Source organism: Euwallacea fornicatus, chromosome 8 (assembly GCF_040115645.1).
Source record: "Euwallacea fornicatus isolate EFF26 chromosome 8, ASM4011564v1, whole genome shotgun sequence".
NCBI lineage: Eukaryota > Metazoa > Arthropoda > Insecta > Coleoptera > Curculionidae > Euwallacea > Euwallacea fornicatus.
This window is the reverse complement of record NC_089548.1, coordinates 3,731,624-3,756,402: the sequence shown is the minus strand read 5'-3', so window position 1 is coordinate 3,756,402 and position 24,779 is coordinate 3,731,624. Positions and strand designations below refer to the sequence as shown.

At 38.8% G+C, this 24,779-nt stretch overlaps 1 protein-coding gene across 1 annotated transcript in view; it reads right to left on the bottom strand.

Annotated features, from left to right (window-relative positions):
• Positions 1-1,892: 1,892 nt before the first annotated feature.
• The window catches only part of oaf (out at first), a 79,103-nt gene continuing 56,216 nt past the window's right edge, over positions 1,893-24,779 (bottom strand). Inside the window, exons 3-5 of the mRNA XM_066285322.1 lie at positions 6,111-6,289; positions 5,921-6,060; positions 1,893-4,063 (exon numbers count right to left, since the gene is read on the bottom strand). Coding sequence (XP_066141419.1) covers positions 3,762-4,063; positions 5,921-6,060; positions 6,111-6,289 — 621 coding nt within the window. The 3' untranslated portion in view covers positions 1,893-3,761. The remainder of the gene's footprint in view (positions 4,064-5,920; positions 6,061-6,110; positions 6,290-24,779) is intronic.

Below are 24,779 nucleotides of genomic sequence, written 5' to 3'. Positions count from 1 at the left end.
ATAATGAAATGACATTTTCGGGGTAGGTCTCTGGAGATATGTTGAAGCAGCGGAACAGGCATTAAATTATTTAAGTTCAACTCGAATGCGATATGCTGTTTCCGTTCGGAAGTTCTGTGCTGAGGTAAGCTGGTTTTGCGTGCAATGTCCTGGGTATTGCAGATTAATGGTTAATTGAGTAAATTGAAAGCAAAATAGTTGGGATTTCATCTAGATAAACATTTACAATAATCGTTGGGTTTTTTGTTCCGATCGGCGTGGCTGATTAAATTAAAATCTTTGTTCTCTAAAAATAGAAGAATCTTACTCACGAAGCTCAAATACGCGTGAATAAAAAAATTAACTAAAACATAAACACTAAATCAATAACGTTGGAGTGTTCTCAAGTTCACTGGTAATTAAATATTTGCTTGCTCTCATACCGAGTGCCCCTAAATGGTTTATAACAAAATCTGGCTCTAATTGCCGAAATTGTGTACTATAATATATAGCGTGTTATTTAAGTACGTGGTCAAACTTCGAGGGGTGATTCTTTGAGCGATTCTAAGACGAAAAGTTGATATAAGCGTAGATAATGCTTCGTTTTCATGACACAGGAAGTCAAACTTTTTGCAAAAAAATAACGTTTTTTTACAAAACCGCAATCTTCGATAAACCACAAAGGAGCGTCAAATGAAACCTTTAGAAACGATATCAAATTTAATTTATCGACACGTACGAATATATGATTGTCTATGTGTTCCCTATTACATTCAATATGCCTCCTCTCGAAATGAACACCCTGTATAATGATTACAATCTTATTGATATCATAAAGATCCACTATAGAAGTCTTGAAAATGAATGAAGTGCGGTCGAGATGAGACGGAAAGAATTGCATTACACAACGCGTTAAACAATCCCGTTTTTTTTATTATGAGCATTAAAGTTGAGTATGAATTGTGTGCGTGTATGGCTTGTTCGTTAAATAACCATTACTATTAGAACACAATCTGAGTTACTGTTAAGTCGAAATTGATTTCGGTAGTTTCCGCTTCAATCTAGAATCCTGCACGGTTCGCGAGGCACTTTCCAAATTACTAAGCAATGCGCCAGAATAATTAAAATTAACTGGATTAAAAAAGTTCCAGTGTTGTCATTCAAATATCTAATTATTACGCTATCGTCGGACCGATCCACTTCCTGGGGAGGCACTGTATTTACTCCCTACCACATTGCGTATCCCAATTCCAAATGTACCCCCTTCAGCTTAATGTATGTAGTATTTTCAAAACATATTACTCTTCTTAGCTCAGCCATTTGAAAGGAGGAAAGGTTATTATAGACCAGCTTACCTTTTCACTGTCTCTCATACCCTTTAGGATTCGACCTTTGTCTCATCGCTGGCGGAGTATTCTTGCGTAAACAATCTAAGAAATACACCTGGAGTAATTGTTCCAGAGCTCCAGACTCCAAGCCCGACTCCTCCGCTTTATTACTCTTTGGAGAACTCCCAGTCAGCGACCCTGGATTTCTTGGTAAAGGTTAATTTTGTCCTACGAATACACTGAGAGCTTGTTTGCTGACAAAACTTTAAAATTAAAAAAAAAATTGAGTATTCTCCTAAGGATTTTCCAAATTTACTAAAGTTGATTGCGTTTTTTAGAAATATCGGAAAATTTCCTTTTAACGCGGATAAGTTTTATTCCCGGTTCGTAATTTTCCTTAGATTTCATAACTTTCTTCAAAGGTTTTTTTCGGTTTCTGTTGCTAGATTTTTATTCCTCTCTTCTTTACATCCCTGTTTATAAATGAAATCTAGACTCTTCAGGCAGCAAAGCAACCAGTCGCGTACTCATCGAAAAATGGACAGCGTCTGCCATAACAACTCGAATGGGAAAATAAAACTACAATTTTAGTAGCCAAAATATCAAGTTTTATTTATTAAAAAGTATTTACCTAACTATACACACATTTTAGGTAAAAGAATTGTTTGCAGCCTTCGTAAATATGCCTAAATAGTCGATAAAAAGCATCCCCAAAGAAACATGTGCATAAATCAACAAAATCTAAGTAGAAAACAGTTTTTAAAGTGACAATATGCCACGAAATAGCCAATTTAAAGGAATGTAACAGAAAATGCCTCGAACAAGTACAAAGTCAGACTTCTCTTTACATATTCATTTTAGGAATGTCATTGTAAAAAAGTATATTCTAGTACAGATATCTAGGTCGGGACTTCTATTACAGTCACTCCTATATTCGCTTTATCTAATACTTCTTGTCCTATGTTATTGTCACATTCTAGAAGGGTAATACAATAAGCAGAGGGGAAAGGTACAGGAAGAATTTGGATTTAACAAGCATATTTTATAAGAAGCTTTTAAGTCACTTAAAAGAGTAGTTTATCAAGTAGAAAACATACTTTAATAGTTATCGCGCTAATATCTCACGTTGAAGAGACCTATTAGGAGCACATCATTGGGATTTCAAAAACAGTACAACACGCAGGATTAAACTGAAGTTGAATAACAATATACAACTTTAAACGGATTACACTCAAGTAAAGTTCTTAAAGTATCGAAAGCGAGTAGCATACCGGTATAAATACAATCGCAACACTCATGCGCCTGACAAGTGCCAAAAACTGATGATTTACCGCACGCTGTGCTGATCTGACGCTCCGGTTCGTTCGGTCAGCAGTCCGGTATGGTGATAGCATATTATACAGGGTATAACATATTATCATGGAGATATTTTGGGGAGTGATAGTACTTTGCGCAATAATAAATAAATGTTAATAGACCTATGGTCAGAAACGCACCATTTTCGATATACAAAGTGGTAACATTTTTTCTCCCCTTGAAATATCAACAACGATACGATAACCACAACGATATCTCACACCCTGCACAACGAGCACGAAGTGGCGGTTATGTGAGTAGGAATAAGTAACTTTTTGCAAGTTGTATATGATCTTTTTTCTAGGATTCTAACAATTTGTGAGAGATAAAGGGGATTTTCCGCCTTAAAGTTCAAAATTGAATGCGGCTCATATGAGTAAGCTTATTTCCGTACCGCTGTTCACGGAACTTATAAAAAAATTAAAGTATGCGGACCTAAAGGAGCCTTCGACATCATTTTGGATTCGGCAATAATACTGACAGCACTTGGAAAAAAGTACATTATGTGACCAAGAATGCATTAAGCAGAGCTTTCCAAGCTTTCAGCTTTTGACTACGGCCTTTCGTGGCATCTATTTCGCTCGCTTGACAAAGCGCTACTTTCCAATCTTGTAACGTCAATAATTAAAGCATGATTTCGGGTTTTCTGAGATATTCGCGTAAATTTTAAAGATTTAACGGAAGGTCATGCTTGGCCTCAAAATCTACCGAATTCGACCTCGACTTGAGTAATGTAATCTTGTTTACCGATTTAGAAATCCTAATAACGCATCTCGATTTTGAAACTCTCCGCCGACGTTCCTCAGTACAGTGCAACCTATTAATATTATTATTATTATTATTTGCATTATAATCAGTTAGTTTTAGTTTCACAGCCACAATATCCTAAACTACCTAATAGAGAAGACACATGTTAAATATTGAAGAACTCTACTCATATACCAAAGCAAATGAAGCGAATCAAGATTTAACCAAGGGTCAAGCAGCAATAATTTTTAACGTTGGTCCGAAATGTGGTAAAAAAGGCCAGAGCCGAAGCCTATCATAATTACAACACAATACTAATCATTTTGTTGGGAAATACCTCTAAAGCTGTGGTCATTCGTCCCACAAACATTGTTGTTTTTGGCCCACATAATACACGAGCAAGTGGCAAATCTTGCAGGTTTTAATGCCGCACCTGTAACTAGAGGCTCCACTCTTGCTCTTACAGTACTTAAGCTCACAAGGGTACCACCCTATACATTGTTCCAAATGGCATAAGCATGGCGTCCACATATTCTTCATATCCGTGCAATTACTAATCCCACTAGGAGCCTCGTAGTTTATGTCATTATTCACATAGTCAGGGGTTGTTGGGAACCTCTTGAGGGCTGGCAAGTATGAGGCCGTAGGTATACCTTAAAAAAAGGATCATTATAATATTGCGTCCTTGAGGGTTGGTAAATAATATACCTATCTGTAGGCACTAAATAAGGAAACACGGAAAGAATGAAGTGCCAGGAAAAATAGGTAATTTGCTAAAAGGATGTCTCGAAATGGGGCCGATTTATCAGGCAGATGCTTCCTCTGTTAAGGACGCTATTTCGGGTTGAGATTTCTCATTATGCCTGCTTTGTTTTATAAATCAGGGCGCTGTTAGAATACGAATACGGTTTTAATTTTGATTACCTTCAGGTGGAAGATTGTCGTTGAAATTCCGACAACTTAAATGGCACCACCTTCGGGGGTTTCTAGGACAGAAAGCCTTGTCGTGGAATCCCGTTTGGGCCTTAATTAATGACAACCCAAATCATCACCGGACAATTTCCTGCATGATTTTCAGATACATTTTTCACAATATTGGTCGATCCTCGTGGGCGTATATGCGGCGTAAAAGCGGGACAGCGAAAATATGCGCTGCTGACGGCCTGTCCCAATGAGAGTCGCGTAATGGCATATTTAACCCCTATGGTGTTTGAATTAATGTTTTGATTATTTGTGATTGCCAGCAAGTGGGCTATTCATCATCCTTTATTTGTGAAGTATTAAGCAATATTGTGTTTATGCTAGCCAACATAAACGCAATATTATTATTCAGCTAGCCTTTTAGGCAATCAAACAATTCGAATAATTTTAATGGCGCGATATTGACATTCCCACCCATTTACACTTGGCTTCGCCAAAACATTCTCCATATGATAATCTAAAACTGTTTTCGTAGATTCGCGGCCAAAACGGAGCTTTGCGAAATTGCGGCCATTTCTTACATAACCCTGTATAATCCATGCAAATTCTGAAGAAGCAAATCATGTCAGGCGTCCAAGGATAAGTTTTTCTGGGACTGCCCTCGTACATGCATTTTTTATAATTATTTAAAAAGTTTCTTTCGCTTTATCTCAAAATAATAAAATTTGTATTCCACAACCTGTTTTCTGCTGAAAAGGGATTCCTTGTAAGAGCCTCCAAGGGCCTCTCCTTTTAAGATATTTGCAACTCAAATTACAAGAAACGCCCTGTTTTCAACGTGAATTACATCGATCAACACGCATTTTAGGCCTGAATTTTCCATGGGGGCGTCCATGAAACGATTGATCCATTTTACTGTTGAGATTGTGATGTGCTCGAAAAGTTGAACGTTTTATTTCGTAATTGAGCATAGACCCGTCGTTAGAAGATCGCGTAAAATCCGTTGATACAGTGAAAGTGATGTGGTGTATTAGGCGAAAACGATTTAAGAGCTTTTTCCAATCTTCGAAGAACTCAAAATAAACTTACGGAGTTTGATGAAAGTTCAGATAAAATGGTTGATACATCGCAGTCAAGAAGGATCAATCAATAACATTACTGTTACCAGCGAGTTTTTCGGGGTTTGAAAGTAAAAAATAAAAAAATTGTCTATATAACTGTCAGTGTGTTCACATCATAAATCATCATAAATGATAAGAACGTGCGTTAGTAATTAATTTGTTAGAATAAACGGATATTTTCGAAACTGACTCTACCTTGATGTACACAATAAGCCATTGCCGAAGGCAATAAGAGGCGGGAAACTAAAAACATTCTGACAATTTCTGATAGATCTGAGGCAGTGCGGATACCAATTTGAAGGTGATACAGGTCAAAACTTGATTAACTGTTTTTTGCCAATAATCGACAGTGAATGTTGATTCCGTTAGTGGGTTCTTACTACAAATCATAATGTTTAAAATTGTTTTGACGAGATATCAGATTTTTTCTAAACTTCACACTCAACCGATCTCAATACGGATTCTTACCGTGTATATTAGACCACTTCATAATGTCTTCGTATCGCGCGTAAGTAGCCTGACCAGCCTCTGCACATGCATCTCTTATGAAGGGACTGATGATGCCGGAATGTTTGAGTACCACCACGTAATCCATGGTGTGATTGACCCTGAAATCTCATTAGAACTACTATGCTCCTCTTGTAGTCTATACTCTCACCTTCCAAGGTCTTCTTCTGGAGTTCGCACCGTGCTGGGATTCTTCTGTCTCAGCTTCGACATAGCATCCGAAGATATGAACGAATCCTTCGCAAAATGAAAAATGAAGCACATCACCTGGTATTGACTTTGGCCTCGTTCCTCTTCTCCTAGTATCAATGTTTTCAATATTTGAACTTCCTGCAACAAACACTCAGTATCACTGCACACAATTCAAAGGCGTCTGCAGTTAGATGCGGTGGGTAAACAAAGTTTACGAGGATTTCGTTTTATATTCATGGCTGATTCCATGAATATTTCAAGTCTCGCTTTACGTTTAATCCTTCCTGTAGACCTCGGCCGTAATTTTCATCACCCAAATTACGGCGGTCACTGTTAATAGAGCATATTTTACGAGACCCGTTGTACTGCCTTTGAATTATTAATGTAGGTACGAGATGGATATTGCTTCTTGATAAAAAAAAAGGGCCTAACGTGTCTAGAAGGCATTTTCTGGTGGAAAGTTGGGAGAGCTCCCTGAAGTGGCGTGTGTTGAAAAAATTAAAGATATTTGCTCGTATTGTGTAGTAATGGAGAGGTTCTTTTTTATTTATTGCGATATTCTACAGGGAAAGTAATGGGAAACACTTTTGGAAATTAAAAACGCCCACATGTGAGGCGTAACGGATATAGTAATTCATGAAAAGGAAAAATGTGAATATTTTCATCGTCTCTCTGGAATCTCCAATTCTAGAAAAAAATGGTGTCGTCCTTGGGACAAAAACACTTACGTCTACAGAGTGTTCCTGAACTACTAGCCAGACTCCAGGAGGCGGTTCTAGAGATCAAATGTTGCCCAAAGAGTAAGGTAGAATATTTCGGAAAACTCAGCCCATCTTGAGGAAATTTAATTTTTTGATTTGTGATGACTTGTCGTTTTGTGAAATCAAAACGCCCCCGTATCTTCTTTTGCATTGCCGCTGCAAGCATTGCAATAATACCGCTAGAAAGCCATTTACATTTCTTATTTTAAAAAAACTATTGTGAATTCATCTTATTTGCACTTTGCTGAATATTCAGAGGCCTGACCGTAAAACTTTTTTATTTTCTTTTCTTTTTTTTTGTTAAATTTTCAACGTCCCCTACTCCAACAGATTCCCCACCTTGCACCGGTTTTCCTTTCGTAAAAAACGTCTACCACGTCAGAAAGATAATTGGTGGTAGATGTTTCTCATGAAGTGTGATATGACATAAGGTGGGGAACATTTGGGGGCACTGGGCAGTTGAGAATTTAATAAAAATGAATAAATAGAAAAAAGCATTACGTTCAGACCTCTGAAAATTCACGAAAGTGCAAATAAGATGAACTCACAATGGGTGCTTAAAATACGAAATTTAAGCGGCTTTCCAAGGGTGTCCTAGGAATTTTTATAGCGATAATTCCACAGAAGATACGGGGGGCATTTAGACCGCAAAAAGTGACAACTCCTCAAATATTAAAAAATTAAATATCTTCAAGGTGGGCGGAATTTTCCAAAATTTTCTACTTTGTATTTTTGGTAGCATGCGATGTGTAGAACCATTTCCTGACGTTTGGCTAGGTCGTTCAGGGGCACCCTCAATACATGAACATTAATTCATAAAATGTTAGTACATAACAGGAGGGAGAAAACTGTATATTGGAAATTGCTCCAGTAGAGTGATTGACGGGAGAAGGAAGTGGATTTTCTTGAAAGGCCAAGAGAGTTTCGAACGGTCCAGTGGTGACGACTGTCTTTCCATCTTGCCAGAATTGGTTTCAGTCTTCCAGTCATTTTTGTCATGTATGTGCAGTCGTATAGTAATCGGTTGATTTATTGTGTACCGAGTTGTCGGGGGCCTTATATTTCTAATCAGGCTTAGTACTATCTGATCTATTGTTTATGAATTGTTTAGTTTTTTCCATTATATTTTCGACACTCAGTATGCGTCCGCGGCCTAACAATGGTCTGCAAGTGGACTTGTATATTTTTGAAGCATTTTTTTTTTAATTGATAAGTTGATTCTCGTACGTTTGCGATCGAAGATGTTTTGGCCGTTTAGAAATTTATACTCTTCGATTTCGAATGTGTGTCGTAGCATGAACAAAAACAAAACGGTTCGGAGGAATTTTTCTTAATTTTAGCCATCTTATTTGACTTTGTGAAAAAATGCGGGTTGCCGTTTCAAATTAAGAAGTTAACCCTCACCCCGCCCACCAGTGGCGAGGGGAGAATAAACTTTAGCACCAGTACGTTTCCCCCTCAGAATGATTGACGCTTGATCCTGAACATTTCTTTATGGGATGCCTAGTATTCGAGATATTTCGACGTTCCAGGTTAAATGTTACACCCTGTAAATATTTTTTTTTGTTGAAACGATTCTTTTGCAAAATTTGATTTGCCGCCTCGGTTTTCCACATGCCATCTTGGTCATGTGACATCCGACAAGTTCATTTTATATTTTATGCCACTGCAGTGGTGCTGGGTAGTCGTAAACCCATTATTCACGAATGTAATAAACACACATACACTCAAATGCTTTTTAGTCATTACCTTCTATCTATACATTCTAAATCATAGAGAACGGGCAGACACTGTAAAATAAAACAAAGTAAGCATATAACCGAAGCGAGCAGGCTTTACAGCTGATGCTATTATAATAGAGCGCCGAATTGAATATACCTACTTAGCGAACATACGACGCTCTATGCTCCATATGCCATTGCATTTGAACACGACGAAAATGGGGAAAATTGCTCATCCCTTGTTAAACATTTTGTATCCGTATTTCAAAGTTGTCCAAATCCTGCTTATCTGAGATAATCCCTTAATTATCGGCGTGCAACGGTGTGTTTCATTCTACATAGATGCGAGTGTATCAGAATATTCTCTTAATCAGCTTGTGTTGGACAAGCGAGCCCTGATGAGGCCTCTATTTCGTCAGATCTCAATCGGTTCAGTTTACAGCTCCGTGTGATGCTCATCACAGCAGGGGGTTTCCTGTTATTTAGGTGTATTTGCATGCAGGGGTGGTTTTTGTTCATTAGGGTTGCAGAATTGTGCGGATTTCCGAATCGATTTAGCTTTAATAGATAATGCGCATTGCTTGGCAAATTGGACAATTATTCATTTTATTTGTTATTTGAGGAAAACATTTCAATTTACTTAACTCTTTAGTGACTGGATTTGGATCGGGAAACTGTAAAAAATAATTCGTTGGTGATAAATATTTTCCGACAACTTATGGGACACGTGCTAGTCTAGTTCCGAGTAAGCACATAGTGTGATGGTTGCTCTGAGCCCCAGATTGATGTAGACGGTGGTCCTATGTAAAACGTCATTCTCGTTCAGGACAATGCATTATTTACATTAGTCTTGTCGCGTACTCGCATTTACTAAATTAGATCTGACAATTTTTGAATTATAAATGAAACTGAATTTTGTATTGCAGGATGGAGGATTCGTGCGGGGTGAAATGCCATTCAATCATCAGAAAACCACATTATAAGACGTAAGTATAAAATAATTGTTTTTGTTTGTTGCCTAAAGCAGCTGATTAAAATCGCGAGAGGTGATGCCCCGATTTCCAGAAATTCTGTACAGTTTCATCTTGTACTGACACTCAGTGTAATTTGTGGACATAATAGTCCGGAAGCAAATCACACTTTCTGTCTAGTAGATCACGCAGTTCATACTAAACTCTCTGAAATTTTGATTGTCTCGTGCATATTAAATCTAAAAGTAAAACTGTTCTGCAAAGTTTGAAACCCTGATTAAAAGTTTTGGGCCCCAAAGTTTCCTTTTTCCGTCCCTGAAAATGAAATTAACAGTTACAGAACTTTAATTGCTTTCAACTTAATAATGGCTACTTTACTTTGCAGTTGAATTGAGTTTATATTTCTTTTGTAGTAATGGGCAATTCGCAATGGATTTTATAGGTCCAATATGTAGAGACAACACAGGAAAATGGTGCAACGCTGGGAGATCCTCCGTATCCCCAAGGTATTGCTTCGTGTATAAAGCCTCTTTTCCGTGCAAAATTAAATTTTCCCAGCCCTGGTCCCGTGATGATATAAAACAACGCAATTTTGGGCCGATATCGATTTTTACTTCCACACAAGCGGGAGGTTATTTCTTTTTGATGTCTGCTTGTCAACTTCGATTCTTATTCACGTCGAACCATCGGAGATATTTCAGTCCGCGGTGCAAAAATGGCGAAACGCTTTTATTTCTATCGGTTCGATATGCACATAGGCCCACTCCCTTAAGAAACTGGGAAGTCCCCAAGTCCCGTTCGCCAAACCCCGAGGGAGGATCGGTAGCACTAAAGTTCTTTCGAATTCTAGGGGGCAGCTGAGTTCACATTAACCTTTTCCACAGTCTTGGAACTGGAGTAGCCCCCATTGAAATTTTGCACACAAATTTTGGGACATTCTGTATATGAAAACTGTCTTAACAACCTCTTTACTAACGACCCTTGAAATCCCACAGATTTTTTATAGGCTGTGCTGCAACTATCGAAATAAATAGAAGTCCGATTAAATTCGGACACCTTGTAAGTAGCCGTTTTTGTGCAATTTCTAAGGCACACCATTCGTATTTTGTACAATATTCGTGTTTTCGGAGGTGACTCTCGAGTAAAGCCTCACCAGTATAATTCAATTTTTTAAGGCACTTGGCAAAGGCCAAGATAAATACCGCGCGAAGTGGCTAACAAGCTCAATGGCCTGGCTGGCAAGAAACGAGGGTAGTTTCAGAAGTACCCGACCTAACACTTACAGAACCAATTTTTTTGGAAAACATTACATTATTTCTCAACATAGTCTCCTTCGAAATTGACACAGTCTTCTTAGCAACGTTCTGCGGCCTCTACACACCATTTACAGTAAGAAGCTTCGGATGTTTTCCAATAAGCGTCAACATCGCACTCCACTTCTTCATTATTGCCAAACCTCACTTCCAAGTTTGGAAATGGAAAATAATCTAAGGGGGCTAAATCCGGCGAACAGGGTGGACGAGTGAAAAGTTCGAGACCAAGGCAGTGAATTTTTGTCATCGCGATGATGGAAGTGCGGACTGGCAGGTTGTCTTGATGAAACAAGCCATTTTTCACAAAATTCGGTCGCTTTTCCCTAACTTCTTCGCTTAAATGCTGCGGCAAATCTGCATAATATTCTTCGTTTATTGTTTTTCCTTCAGAGAAATGGTGGAATAAAAATTATTCCATGTTTATTCCATCAAAAAGCCAATCAAGATGGAGTCTGAAAACATAGACGACCTGCGAGAAGCCAAAGGGGAACAACCTCGATAACAAGAAATCGGCGCTAGAGTTGTACGTGCATTATATGATTTTTAAGCCGCATATGTGTGTGTGCATTAAAAAAGGTTTTTCCTGGCTGGCAATTTAAAATTTTTATGCAATGCATTAATGTCAAAAGCAGGCCTTATGTAACCATGTTAGATTCGAGCCTTGTCTGACTGCTAATTCTCTAGGGAGTTGTCATTTTCCCTGGATTTCTGCTCGAAATGAAGGTGTTCGTCTCTGGGAATAATAGGATTTCTAAAGTTGTCAAAGATTCAACGTAAAGAGGAGAACCAGCCGGATCCAATTTTAGTTTTATTAGGAAAGCGCCGAATCTGTTTATTATAAAACTTGCGGCCTACTATAAGCCTCCACTGAGAAAGTTAACTGGATAATTTTCCTGAAGGACCGAACGTCGTTCCCGTTTCTTTGGATATTATTTTCCTTTTTTGTCTCGGATATTTTTATTATTTTGCCGTCAATCAGCAATGATATTCAACCGAAAATAGGCGGCAACATCATCGATGTCATGAAGGAAACAATTTAAGAAATTCGCAAGACAAGCTGGAGGTGTTCAGTGTGCGGAAGAATGTAATCCCTAGCGTTCAGACAAATTAGAAACTTTACCTTGAACCGAAATTTGTAGAAAAATATATTTGAATTACGTGTAAAATTGTTCAATGGAAAAGAATAAAAAATTAAGAAATGTCGCAAAAACAAATGTTAAGACGACGTGTGCGCAAGTGACCCCTATATGTGACGCCCCTGACTAAAATCAGCCATTATCACTACAAAAGAAAAATATTATTATGTCGCATTTTACAATTTTAGCGCAAATCGCGTCGAAAAAATTGGAAAAAAATCATCCTCAGAATTCCCCCTTTAAGGGGTGCTAACCTATCTAAAAAGAAATCCTTGGGGCGTGTTTGAGAGTGCTTTTTTATTATTTTAATCTGTAGAATCACCTCCTAAACTACTTCAACGTCACTTCCCTGTATGAAGAGATTGAGACCTTAAAAAAGTTGTTCATGGTTTGGAGAACCCATGAAGAAGCGAATAATAATTATTGGAAACTCCAGCCAATTAAGACGAAAGAGCCATCAGAATTCTGAAGACTCCATCACCAACTCCCATATGAAACCACCAAGACTAGATATATCGATCCCACACTTAATTAAATGAACGAGATTGCGAAATAACTTGGTTGCACGATGGGAAAAATAGAGTTTCTATATTTCTTATTGAGGGAATATACAGTAGTGGTTAAAAGTAGATTGACATACAGCATTTTTCAATTAAAATCGTGCCTATGTTAATTGATTTGTTTCCTATGTATCCCTCGTATGATATTTGTTGCAAAACACGTTATAAGAAATAATAAACAAATGTTTATAAAGTTACTTTATCGTCAATAAAAAAAACGCATTTTTGGAATTCACCTGGTCAAAAATAGATAGACAATTTAAAAATAAAGATAAAAACGTAACAATTCAATCCAAAGTATTCCAAAAATCAATTGGGACCTTTCTCGACGCACTAATGTTCGGTAAAATACCCAATAATGCCATTGACTGCCTGACATCGACGAGGCATCGATTCAATCAATTTGTTTAATATTTATGGATCAGTATTTTGCCACATTTCTTGTATTTCGGTAAACAGATAATCGCAATTTGAATAATTTTCATCTCTCAATCCTCAACCAACAGTTCGCCACAGGTTTTCTATGGGATTCAGATCGGGCGACTGGAAAGGCCACATCAAAATCGACAATTTTTCTTCTTCGAGAAATCGTTTAACTAACTTTGAAGAATGTTTGTGGTCATTGTCGCGTTGAAACTGGCATCTTAAGGGGAAATTGTCTTCAACATAATATAACATAACATCATGAAGTAGGTCCCTGAACACAAATCCGTCCATGATTCCATTTATGCTATGTAAAGGGCCAATAGCGAAACCGCTGAAACCTCCCCATATCATTACCGGTCCTGCTGCATGCTTAACCGTGGGTCTGGTGTATTTAGGGTTTAATCGCTGACCAGTCGGACGTTTAATGTATTGAATGCCATTGGAATTAAACAAATTGAACTTAGATTCATCTCTCCAGCAAATTCGTTCCCAATCCTGTTTGAGTCGATGAGTATGCTGTCTAGCAAATTCCATTCGGGCCTTCTGATTTTTATTACTGGAAAGTGGTTTTTTGCTGACCTACGTGGAAATAATTTCTCTTCGGATAATCTTCGTCTTATAGCCCCTGAAGACGCAGAATCTTCGAAAACTTCCAGTTCGGGTCGAATTTTCTCAGAAGACATGAATGGATTTTCCTAATTAATAGTCTTTTATCTTCCGCACATCTCTTTTGTTTGGGTTCCTTGGTGCTCCAGTTTTTAGTTTCGAGTTAATTGATCCAGTTCTTTGACATCTTTTTATTATAGTCGTTTTTTAACGTCGAATCTGCGGGTGATTTGCACTTGACGTTCACCCTCATTAGAAGCTCTAACAATTCACTCTTTCAAATCAATGGACGATTTTACACCACGAGGCACGTTAGAGGCTCTAAACCAAATGCAAATTGCACTAATGTTTTTCTAATATTTTAAGAATTTAAAGTAAATTCAACTGTTTTTACCACCTCTATCTGCTTCTGACCAGGTGAATTCCAAAGATCTATTTTTTTATCGACAACAAAGTAACTTCATCAACATTTCTTTATTATTTTTCATATCGCGTTTTGCGCTTAGACGAGTAGGAAACAGATCAATCAACATACGCTTCATTTCATTGAAAATTCTCTTGGTCTACTTTCGGCCACTACAGTACACGGAGTGAGATTTTGAGAATAGTTCCTCGGCAAGTGAACGATGACTGATGGTATTGATAACAGCCAGCACCTAAACCACGATTTTCCGTTTCCCTACTTATTTTCGTTGATAAGGAGACCAGAGGATCCCTCATCAGCTCTGTGGCTTAAGATCCATCACTGAAAGTTTAAAGGAACAGAGACTTGTTCGAGACACCAAGAAGTCAAACATCGCCCTGATAAGGTCAGGCACAGCCGTACCCTTATCTTGCCCACAATTTACCACTTCGACAACGATTTATTATTAACCCTTTGTGTCATGCCCAAGTCATAAGTCACAGTAATAAATAGAATCGGATATCTGTTGGTGTGTTTTAGACCGTGGGGCGACTTTAACCCGGAAGTAGCCGATAGCGTTCCTGGGCCCTTCCGGGAGTTAACAATTCAATAGGAATTTATATTGGAAGTTCGCGATTGCCCCGGACATCTGGGAAATGCCGCCAACGGAGCATCAATTGATTCATGCTTTGTTTAGCCATTCCGAATTAACATTTAAATGATTCTACCTAGTCGACTGAATTTCAATTGTGTTTATTTCAGGTTAAGTTAATATCAGCTAACATTTGAACTTGTTCAGGAAGGCATCGATCAAAGGTTGTTCCGCGAGGCCAAAACTCGAATACGTGAAAAAGGAGCTCGCTCGTAGTTGGATCCCAGAAGGCAAATCTCGTACAACCGTACTTAAACGAAAATACCTGACTGAAATATGAAACAAAATGAAAGCTGACAGAATCCTTTTGAGCTGAGAACGTAATAAATCTGCTTTTAAAAATTTCAAGCCTCCAAAGCCGTTCCCATCTGGTTATTGCTGAAGCAATATGCGCTGCCTTAGGATGCACAAAAATGCAAAGGATTGGTATTAAGTTGTTATTAAAATCCCCCTTGAGCCTCGTCGGCGGGTAGAACGTTCATAAAGAAAACGTTCCTGACGTTCAAAAGTTCAGTATCATGAAGCCATTTCTAGCTTTGCAAAAGAGTGTAAAAAAAAAACGGAAATCAATCATTAATGAATATAATCGACTATGATGAATGCAATTGAGAACAGCGAAGTTTATACCATTGATAATAGGTTCAATCCTGTCTTTAGCAGAAAGCCACAGACACAATAACAAATGTGATTGTATTGACCTGCCCTCATGTCTGCTATCGAAACAGGACACACGTTTAGCTGCCACATACACGGTGTCCCGTTTAGAGCTTCGATTGAAGATTACTCAAAAACGGTGCGTCGTAGGCAAAAAAAAGCTTCAAATAAAAGTTGGCGGGTGAAGAGGGGAACGTGTCACGAAGGTAGTGACTTGTCGCCAAAACGTAATTTTAAGTTCGTTTCAAGGATAGCTTTTTTTCAGGTGACCCCCTCCCCCCCACATTTTTCTTTGCAGGTCCTTGTGAACCTTCAAAGAATGAATATCGGTCATTCGGACAATTTTCTTATTAGACGTTTTGCTGCGGAGTTATCCTTGATTTTTGTCCAATTTTTAAGATGGTCGAAATGATTGCATTTTTTTTCTAAAAAATTTTGCAACGCATATACTGTTTAAAATTCATAACAATCCTTATATCTGATCGAAAAAAATACATACTTCTATAAAAAAAAACGTTCTCTTAAATTTCCTCTTGCTAGAGTCTACATTGTAACAAGGTCTACAGGATATCGATGTTCTTTTTCCGACAATCAATCTAATTGTTTTGTGTGAAATCGTTCAAAAATTATTCTTTTCATTTCAAAATTCAATAACCGAAATGGAGCGCTACACTTTGCATGAAAAATCGGAAAAGATTGTTATTTATGAAGAGTTTGGCGAAAATGTTAGTCGGGCAGTAGAAGTTTATGCTGAAAGATTTCCGGATGAAAGCGTTCCTTATTGGACGACTTTCAACAGTCTAATTAAAAATTTCAAAGAAACGAAAACGTCGAAAAAAAAAAAAAAAAAACGCAATCACTTCCGAAGTGCAACACGTCAAGACAATCAAATAGCAGTTCTTGCAGCTGTTGCCCTCGATCCCCATGCAAGCTGTCGTCAAATTGCTGCTGACTCAGGAATATCAAGGAAAAATGCCCAATGAATGTTGAAGGTGACTAAATACCATCCCTACCACATTTTTTAATTCGGGAATTCCATAAAACTAATTTTGAAAACCAAGTTAATTTTTGTAATTGGGCAAGGCAGCAATTCAATCAAAATGCAAATTTCTTCTCCTAACGGTTTGTTTTCAGACGAATCGACATTCACTGCACCATGGTGCAGTGAATCGCCATAATCTGCAGTTTTGGAGTGCTGCAAATCCACTTAGGAGACTTAGGGACTTAGAGAAGTTGAACATCAAAGACTATGGTCAGTGAATGTATGGTGCGGTATTATTGGGGAATACTAAACCGAACCTTTTTTCATTGAAGGAAATTTAAACAGAGAAACGTACCGCAATTTCTTGCATAATAATCTTCCGGAACTGTTAGAAAGCGTTTCACTTGCGATTAGACGGGTGATGTGGAATCAACAACCCATTTTTCTAAAATGTCTTGTGAGGTTCTGAGTGAAATGTATCTAGATCGACGGATTGGACGGGGCGGTCCATTGACCCGGCCTCCTAGGTGGCCCGATCTGATCTCACCAGATTTTTTCCTCTGGGTTTTTTTAAAGGGCAAAGTTGCGCAGAGTAAACAATTCTTTTCGGATAAGAGTTGAGCCGTGTTTGGAGCAAGAAGGGCATTTTTTGAACATTTGCTTCCATAAGTTTCTCAAATCAGGATTTTAAATTAATTTTCCAAATTAAAAAAAATATATTTTTTTTTCGTAGAAATAGTTCTTTTTACTAGATAGAAGGGTTGTTGTAAGTTTTAAACCGAATATGCATGGTAAAATGTTTCTAGAAAAAAAAAATCAATAAGTTCGACCATCTCAAAAATTGGACAAAATCAAAGATAACTTTGCAGCAAACTCTCTGATAAAAAATTGTTCAAATAAACGATATTTACTTTTTGAAGGTTCCCAAGGATCTGTAAAAAAAGACGGGGTTGCTATTTGGAAAAAAAGTTGCTCTAGAAATGACCTTAAAATGACGTGTTGGCCAAAAGTCACTATCTTCATGCCATGCCCCCCCTTTTACCGGACAACTTTTATCGGCAGCCTGTCTTCATACAACGTACCGTTTTTGAGTAATCTTCAATTACAGCTTTAAATGGGACGCCCTGTATAATAGAGCGTGAAATATTGAGAGTGGAAAATATGCAGGACCCTAAAAGTAGAATGTATTGAAGGAGCTCTGAACGCATCGAAAACCCACTCGGTTAAGTGAGGCTTTCAATGCCTTACAAAATGGGACCGGGTAAAAAACACTCCGTCCAAATATCGACACGGAAAGAAGGACAAAATTAATAGCCTTGGATGTGACGTGTACCCCATGGAGCTGCGGCCCTATATCCACACTTAAACCGGGGATTTCTCCAACACACGTAATGGAGCGGGCTATTTATTTTTCGAGCGAAACTGTTTGTTTTACACCGACGCCGGTAATGACTCAGAACCACTGGATTATGTAAAAGATATGGGTAGTGTTTTAGTTAATGTGGGTTAGTTAAGTTATCTTGAATTGTGAGCATGGCACGAAGTTAGAGCTCATGAAAAAGAACTAATTTCTAGACCATAAGAGAAGCAGGAAATTTGAAATGATTCAGATCATGTTGCTTTGAAATAGAATAATACTCTTTGGGATTTGGGAGGGTAAGTTTTTCGGCGGTAGTAGTCCTTTTACGAAGAAATTAGTTAAAAGGGTTCCATCCGAGTTGAAAGTGTGCTGACAATGGCCGACAATGTCCAGGGGCGAGAAATAATTGATACGTAAGGGACGTAAGCGATGAGAGCATGACGGCCGTCCCTATTCTTGATAAAATAATAAATGCAAGACAATCGAATTACTTATTTTTGCAACCGTTTCGTAATTATGATAAAGCTCAAACAGTACGGTAGATATAGGAATATCGCCTATTTCGTAAGATTTAAGTCGCCTGTTGGGATTTGAGACAAATGTATCTGTTTCTTGTTCTTGAAAGTGCGCAAATAATTGTCACAATCAATGCGCTAAACTTTGTTTGATTCAACCCTGTACCGTCAACAATGTCGGCCCTTCTAACGATGGTACAGAGACGTGAGAGACAAGTTCGAACTACAAAGCGTAGATTGTGACCAAAATAGAGACCCCTGTTGTAAAGATCCTTGCTGTGAGGTACCCGATGGAATTACCACAGCAGAAATCCGACACTGCTTCAACTCCATCAAGGTAGATACGCGGATAGTCCCAGAAGTACCCGATGTGACATATAGATGGCGATTTTATGTTAAAAATTTGCATATATTACAAAGATATAACCTTAAAAAGCTTATTTTGGGAAAAAAATGATTAGCGATACGCGGATCAGCACTTTGGCTTGAAAGGTCCATCCGACATCAAACCAGAGTTAGATTTTGCTCTAGAGGAATCTGCTCCTGCGTTAAAAACTTGAAAATATTGGGTGGCAGAGTTTGACTAAACGCCGCTGAACGATCTGCCATGACGAATTCCACAGTGGTCGACCCAATGACACTGTAGGTTCGACCACATCAGCTAATTGCGGGGAAAATCCACAAAACTGTAAAAAAAAATTAATTTATAACTTATTTTAACCGAACTGGATTGGACACGAGAAAGCTGTGCGCAAGACGAACAGAAGCAGCGTCGCGAGTACGTTTCAAGGGAGCGTTTGGCAAAGTTTCGCAGCAATAAAGTCGAGTTTTTAGGCCAATTTATAACCGTGGATGAAGCGTTGATCCATCATTTCACACCTGAGACGAAAGAACAGGCATAGCCATTGACTCAAAGGGGAGAATCGGCTCCACAGAAGGCGAAAATCGTTCCACATCCAGAAAAGTTGATGACGTCAATTTTTTGGGATGCGCGTGGGATGATTTTTATTGACAACCTCCCTAAAAGGGAAACGATAAATGGAGAGTGTTATGCAAATTTATTGCAGCATTTGTGCGAGGAAATTAGGGGAAAACGACCGCATTTGGTGAAAAAGAAAGTCTTATTTCATCAAGACAACGCGCCAATTCAGAATTCCGTACATCGCGATGGTTAAAATCAATCACCTTGGTTTCGAACTTTTTCCTCGCCCACCTTATTCGCCAGATTTAGCCCCCTCGGATTATTTTCTATTTCCAAACTTGGAAAAGAGATTTGGCAATAATAAAGAGGTGGAGTCCGAGGTCGAGGTTTATTGGGAAACATTCGTAGCTTCTTACTGTAAACTGGGCGTAGAAACCATGGAGCATCGCTGGGAAAAGTGTGTCCATATTAAAGGAGATTGTGTCAAGAAATAATGTAATTTTTTCCAATTTTTTTTTTTTTTTTTTTTAAAGGGTTAGATCGGGTACTTTTGGGACTATCCTCGTATGTGCACATTTCATAGTGGCCAACTAGGCGATCCTTTAACATTTAGTGATATTTTGTTGAACATTTTTGTTGAAATCAACACCCGTTTGCTAACTTGGAGACCCGCAGGAGGTTTTTAGAATATTGGTAGGTTGCCCAATTGACGTGTACAACGGCATATTGCGGCAAATCATCCTTTTATCCAGAGTGGGTTTGCAGCAACATTTTGTTGGACGACCAGAATCTTCTTTGTTACTTCTATTATTTTTTAGTTTCGTCTATATCAAACGCCCTCTCGACGCTCGGCATTCCCCCTAATCCCAATACGCCGCTCTCAGAAGGAAAGAAAGTTCTGATCGAAATTTATTGTTCCTAACTAATCTCTACCTCCTGTCGAGTCGCGAACCCTACTCGAATTATAGACTTTAGGCCTGTTTTGTACATCTTATAACCGACAGCGTTTGAACCATCGCGGCAAGTTTTGCCCCCCAAATTACTTCCTCCTTAGTTAGAGAATATTATATGAAACATCGTCAATGCTCTTTCGTAAAAATGAATATCCAGTCTCTCAAGTTTCTCGACATATTCAGTCCATAATTTTTGCGAGACAAACTTTCCGACTCTTTTATTTTCGGTTATTTAAGTTCTCCCTGGAGGCAACAACTTTGCATCATAAAATACTCCATAACGACTAGAAACTTTCGTTTTATCTACTTAGTATTACAGTTGGTTCCTAACTTACTTATTTATGTACTTATGTAAGGAGGATTGAAGCAAATCCCTTCCTCTCAAATTTAATACGGAAAGCATGAATGACGCGTACCTCCTAAGCACATTACGGCGCCATGTTCCAGTTCCAATATTATCCCGAACCGTTATAGCTGAAAAAATTATATCGTTGTTACCCGTCAGTCATACTTTCCCCTCGGTTCAAATTTCAGTCAGAAAAGCCCGTATTTCAGAAGAATATTAGACAAGATTTTTCCTTTGAGGGCACAATAGGAATTCCCTTCCTTAGCGGCGAGCTGTAAAAGTTGATGCCTTATTCGATCCGTTTGTTTGGTCCCTTTTTCTTGTGTTATTTTGGTTTCATATTGGACTTAAAAATAAACTTTTATTAAATTTTTCCAGACGAAATGTGACATTACTTCCTGATGAAGACTACTTTTCCTCGAGAGAAGTCGCATCCATTTGCGCAACCATTCGGATATAATAAAAATGATTAAAAGGGCAAACAAATGGTCAGAAATTCTAGCCGAGAGTTATGATTTCGGGCCGGAAAATTAATTGCTAATAATAATTTTGCACTTTCGCAGGAACACGTAAAATATGAGTGCCCATAACACTAACAGCCGTTAGTTGTAAACCTGGATTTATGGCAATATGCGGGGGTTAAAAATTAGTCGTGCCGTTTTACCCTGATAAATTCTGTGTTGTTTACTTTACTTCCAGATTAATTGCTTTTGTTTGCCGGCTAGTTACGTTATCTTGGGGATGCATCGATGATATTGTCCTAGAGTTTTGTCTCTTATTACGCAACGAGGGACAAAAGCGATCATTTTAATGCCGCGACTATTCTGATACTTATCGAGAATGGGTTTATTATGCGCCCCCTTTTAAACGGCACTCGTTCAGTCGCTCAAAACTCCAGACGAAGAACGCCGAAAGAAAGTCTCTCGCTGATGATTTTAACTTCCGATTAAAAGTAGTTTTAAACCGCTCATGGCGGTAAAGACGATTCGTATTATGTAGTTCAATTACCCCGCAATTATTGCTTTGTTTTTCATTGTGCATATTCGCAGGTTCGTCTCGAACCACGGAAACGAACTTAGGTGCCAGAAATTGCAGCTGCCTGGACTTCCTCATAGAATTCACATAAATCTTCCTCGAGCATACAGAGAGGGCTCTCGTCGGTACCCTAAAACTAGGATAAAAACAGCGTTCACAACATCTTGGCTGAGCTAATGCACATTTTGTGTATACGCGAAAGAGTTTTTTCCACTTTTAAAGACAATGCTTGTTTCGCACACACTCTCACTTAGAAACTCGAGATAGAAACATTAAAAAGTACTTTAAAAAGACATTCCAACTTTGCCTAAGCTACAAAGTTATCATGCATTAACAAGTTCTAGGATATAAACTGCTCCCAAAGTTAGGAACTCAATTTTGCCCGAACCAAGGGTGTAATATTTCGAATTAGGGAAGTTCTTGTTCCAGATCGAAACGCTTACAGTGATAGATTATAGACGTTTCAAAGAGCCTTGTTATGTTTGAAATGTGTACCCAGTTGAGGCCCCGCGAATCAACTTGTACGAGTGTATGGTTTGGGATTTATTTTCGCTTGTGTTTGTATGGGCTAATTGGATTTGATCATGTTATGGCCTGTTCACCTGGAGCGATTTAAATCTCCGTGATTTGTCCAAATCAATCGGAAGAACAGGCCCGAGACGCGGCAGCAACTAAGACTGTGAATTTTCCAACGTGTGAGTTGATGGGGGAAAACACCGCAACCCATAGCTCTAAAAAATATAGTCATTTTACAACTGCTTGTAAGCGCGTGTAAATAATGAAACGCACGCACAGATTGTGCAAGAAATGCCATCGAGCGTGATAGAATTACATTCTATCACTTAAACAGTTATATATGTACGCACGGAGATTCGGGGTATTACGTGTTGTGATTAATGGAACAGGATAGAATTGTAGCACGTTCCAGGTTCAGGAGCGTGGTAGAATGCACTTCCATCTGCACGGCGTACGACAAAAATGCGACAAGCAAAAAAAATCCAGAATAAATAGAGAACTCAAATTTGGAAACGGCAAAACTGACATCGGAAGAAGTTACTCCTGGAGTTTCTTGCGATCATCTAAAAGAGTTCGTGCCTTAGAATGGACGCAGGAGGGCAAGTTCGAATTTTGAACTTGTTCACGAAGAAACTGAAGGAGCTGTGGAAAGAAAATCGAACAGCTCCTTGCACGAGCGATCCTTATGAAAATGCGCTTTCCTACCGACTGCTGAAACGGCGAAAATCAAGCCCGAAACACCCTGTACAATAACACAACGAATGAGCAATGAAATTAAACCTGCTTCCTCGCGTATAAGCAATTATTAACTTAAAATTACCTAAATAGACGGATGCGGGGCACGAATTCTCGAATTTAAATATCCCAAGGCCTCAATCATTTCGAAAGTAATTTCTATGGATAAATCAACTGAAGGCAACTATTCTCTGTTCGCTATAGCCTTCAGCGACTCGGGCATCCATCCGAGAGTGGATTCTTTAATGAACTTTAATCAAGCAGTTTAGACAGGGGTTGTACTTACGGGCTGGGTTGAAAGAATCATTTGCGAAGATGTCTAGCCCGATATCCCACTTATCCTGAGCATTAAATGTTGGAATTAAACATTCCAGCAGGAAAACGGTTCACGATTGTTTGAATTCCGACAACAGACAGTAAATAGCGAAAGCACCCGATGTCGAGATTCTTGATTTAACCTCATTAAAGAGTCAGTTCAAGTAGTGCTGTTCTGGATGCTCGAAGCTCCGTGGATAATTGAATGAGTTCAGTCTACGAGTATTTATCGATTCAATTTTATGAAATTGTGTTCTAGGCAATAAATCTCGCGAAAACGTATTTGTTTCAAGATTAAAAGATAAAAAGTTGACACTGCCTCGGGGACCGCCTGATTACCCTCCATATATCGCGCTAGCAATATCCCATCCAAGACCGAATAAATCATTTTTTCCCATAAATCAATTTCAGCCTTGTTATCGGATATTTGAATAACGTATCCGTTAACATTCCTCCTCGTTTCCAGTCAGACATGCGATCCTTTGTGATGGGAGCCGGGTTTCAAAAATATTTTTATTCGAAACGTAACGGCACCGTTGTCGGATTGATTCTGCTTTTCTACTCCAGAAGTAAGTCGTATTTAAATAAGAACTTGTTTGAACAGGCCTTTTTTCTACCGATAGGCGGAAAAATGCCGTTTTCCGCCCTATTATCCTTGTCTGAAGTAATCAGACTAAAGGGGTTACGGCAGTATGAAAATACGTTGTGGAACAGCAAATCCTACTCGCCGAAAATTTATTCGCGAGATAAAAATGTCTTTTCTATTACCCCTTTAATAAATCTTCATCGCTAAAGTTTTTTCGGCAGAATTGACAGTTTTTTATGCAAAAACAAGGTGATGAAACTGCATTTTCGAGCCGCACAGGACTGGAAACTTGCTCGTTCTTGGGTAACAAAATTTTCACCTCGCCGAACGTGTAAAAATGCGTTGTTAGGGACTTTAAGTTATTGGTTCTTTGTTGTAGTTTGTCTTGTTACTTATTTGTACTTTTATCCCTTAAGTTACGCCCATGCACTACGATACTTCTAAGAATACCATCTGGGTGCCAGACCGCGGTGCCCATCGGGCAACAACCGAGGGTGCTTTATGGCCGGGAAATATGCTACCGGTCAAAGGAAGCTTTCTTGGTTGGGGCTATTGCCGCGATCTGCAGTTCGGTGGGCCTGAAATATTCCCACAAAAGCGACTCGTACAGGTATTGGCCAGATGGCCGCGATTTAAGCCACCCCGCGCGGCCGTGGCCCGTGAAGGCCGTCGGTGGTGGTGCGCCCCTGGTCGGAACTTCTCGGGTTTAGTACTTAAGGGATAACCGAAGTAATTTTGCTCTCTTTTTTCTTCTCTTCGTCTTGGAGCGGTGTCGGATATGTGATCAAAGTCGCAGTTCGTAACCCGCCCAACTAAGCAATCTCCCTCTTCATACTTAGATCCACAAATTCTGTCGTTATTTAAAATAAGTGAAATTAAATACGGTCCACTTTCGTAAACCAAAATTGTCGTTTTCGTTAGTCGAAGGAACACCTTAACAAGCGTTCTTCCGCATTGATCCACATTTGCCACGTGCAACACCACTTTCCACGATTGTATCGCTTACGACTTACTTTGGCTGTACACAGTGTCCCAAAATGCATTTTCGACGTTCACAAATCACCATGAAACTTCAGGTTTTGCGAAGCTCGCATTCACATTTTTACTGCGCCGTTATATTATTCAATCACTAATCAGTAGTAGGAAGGAAATAACGACAC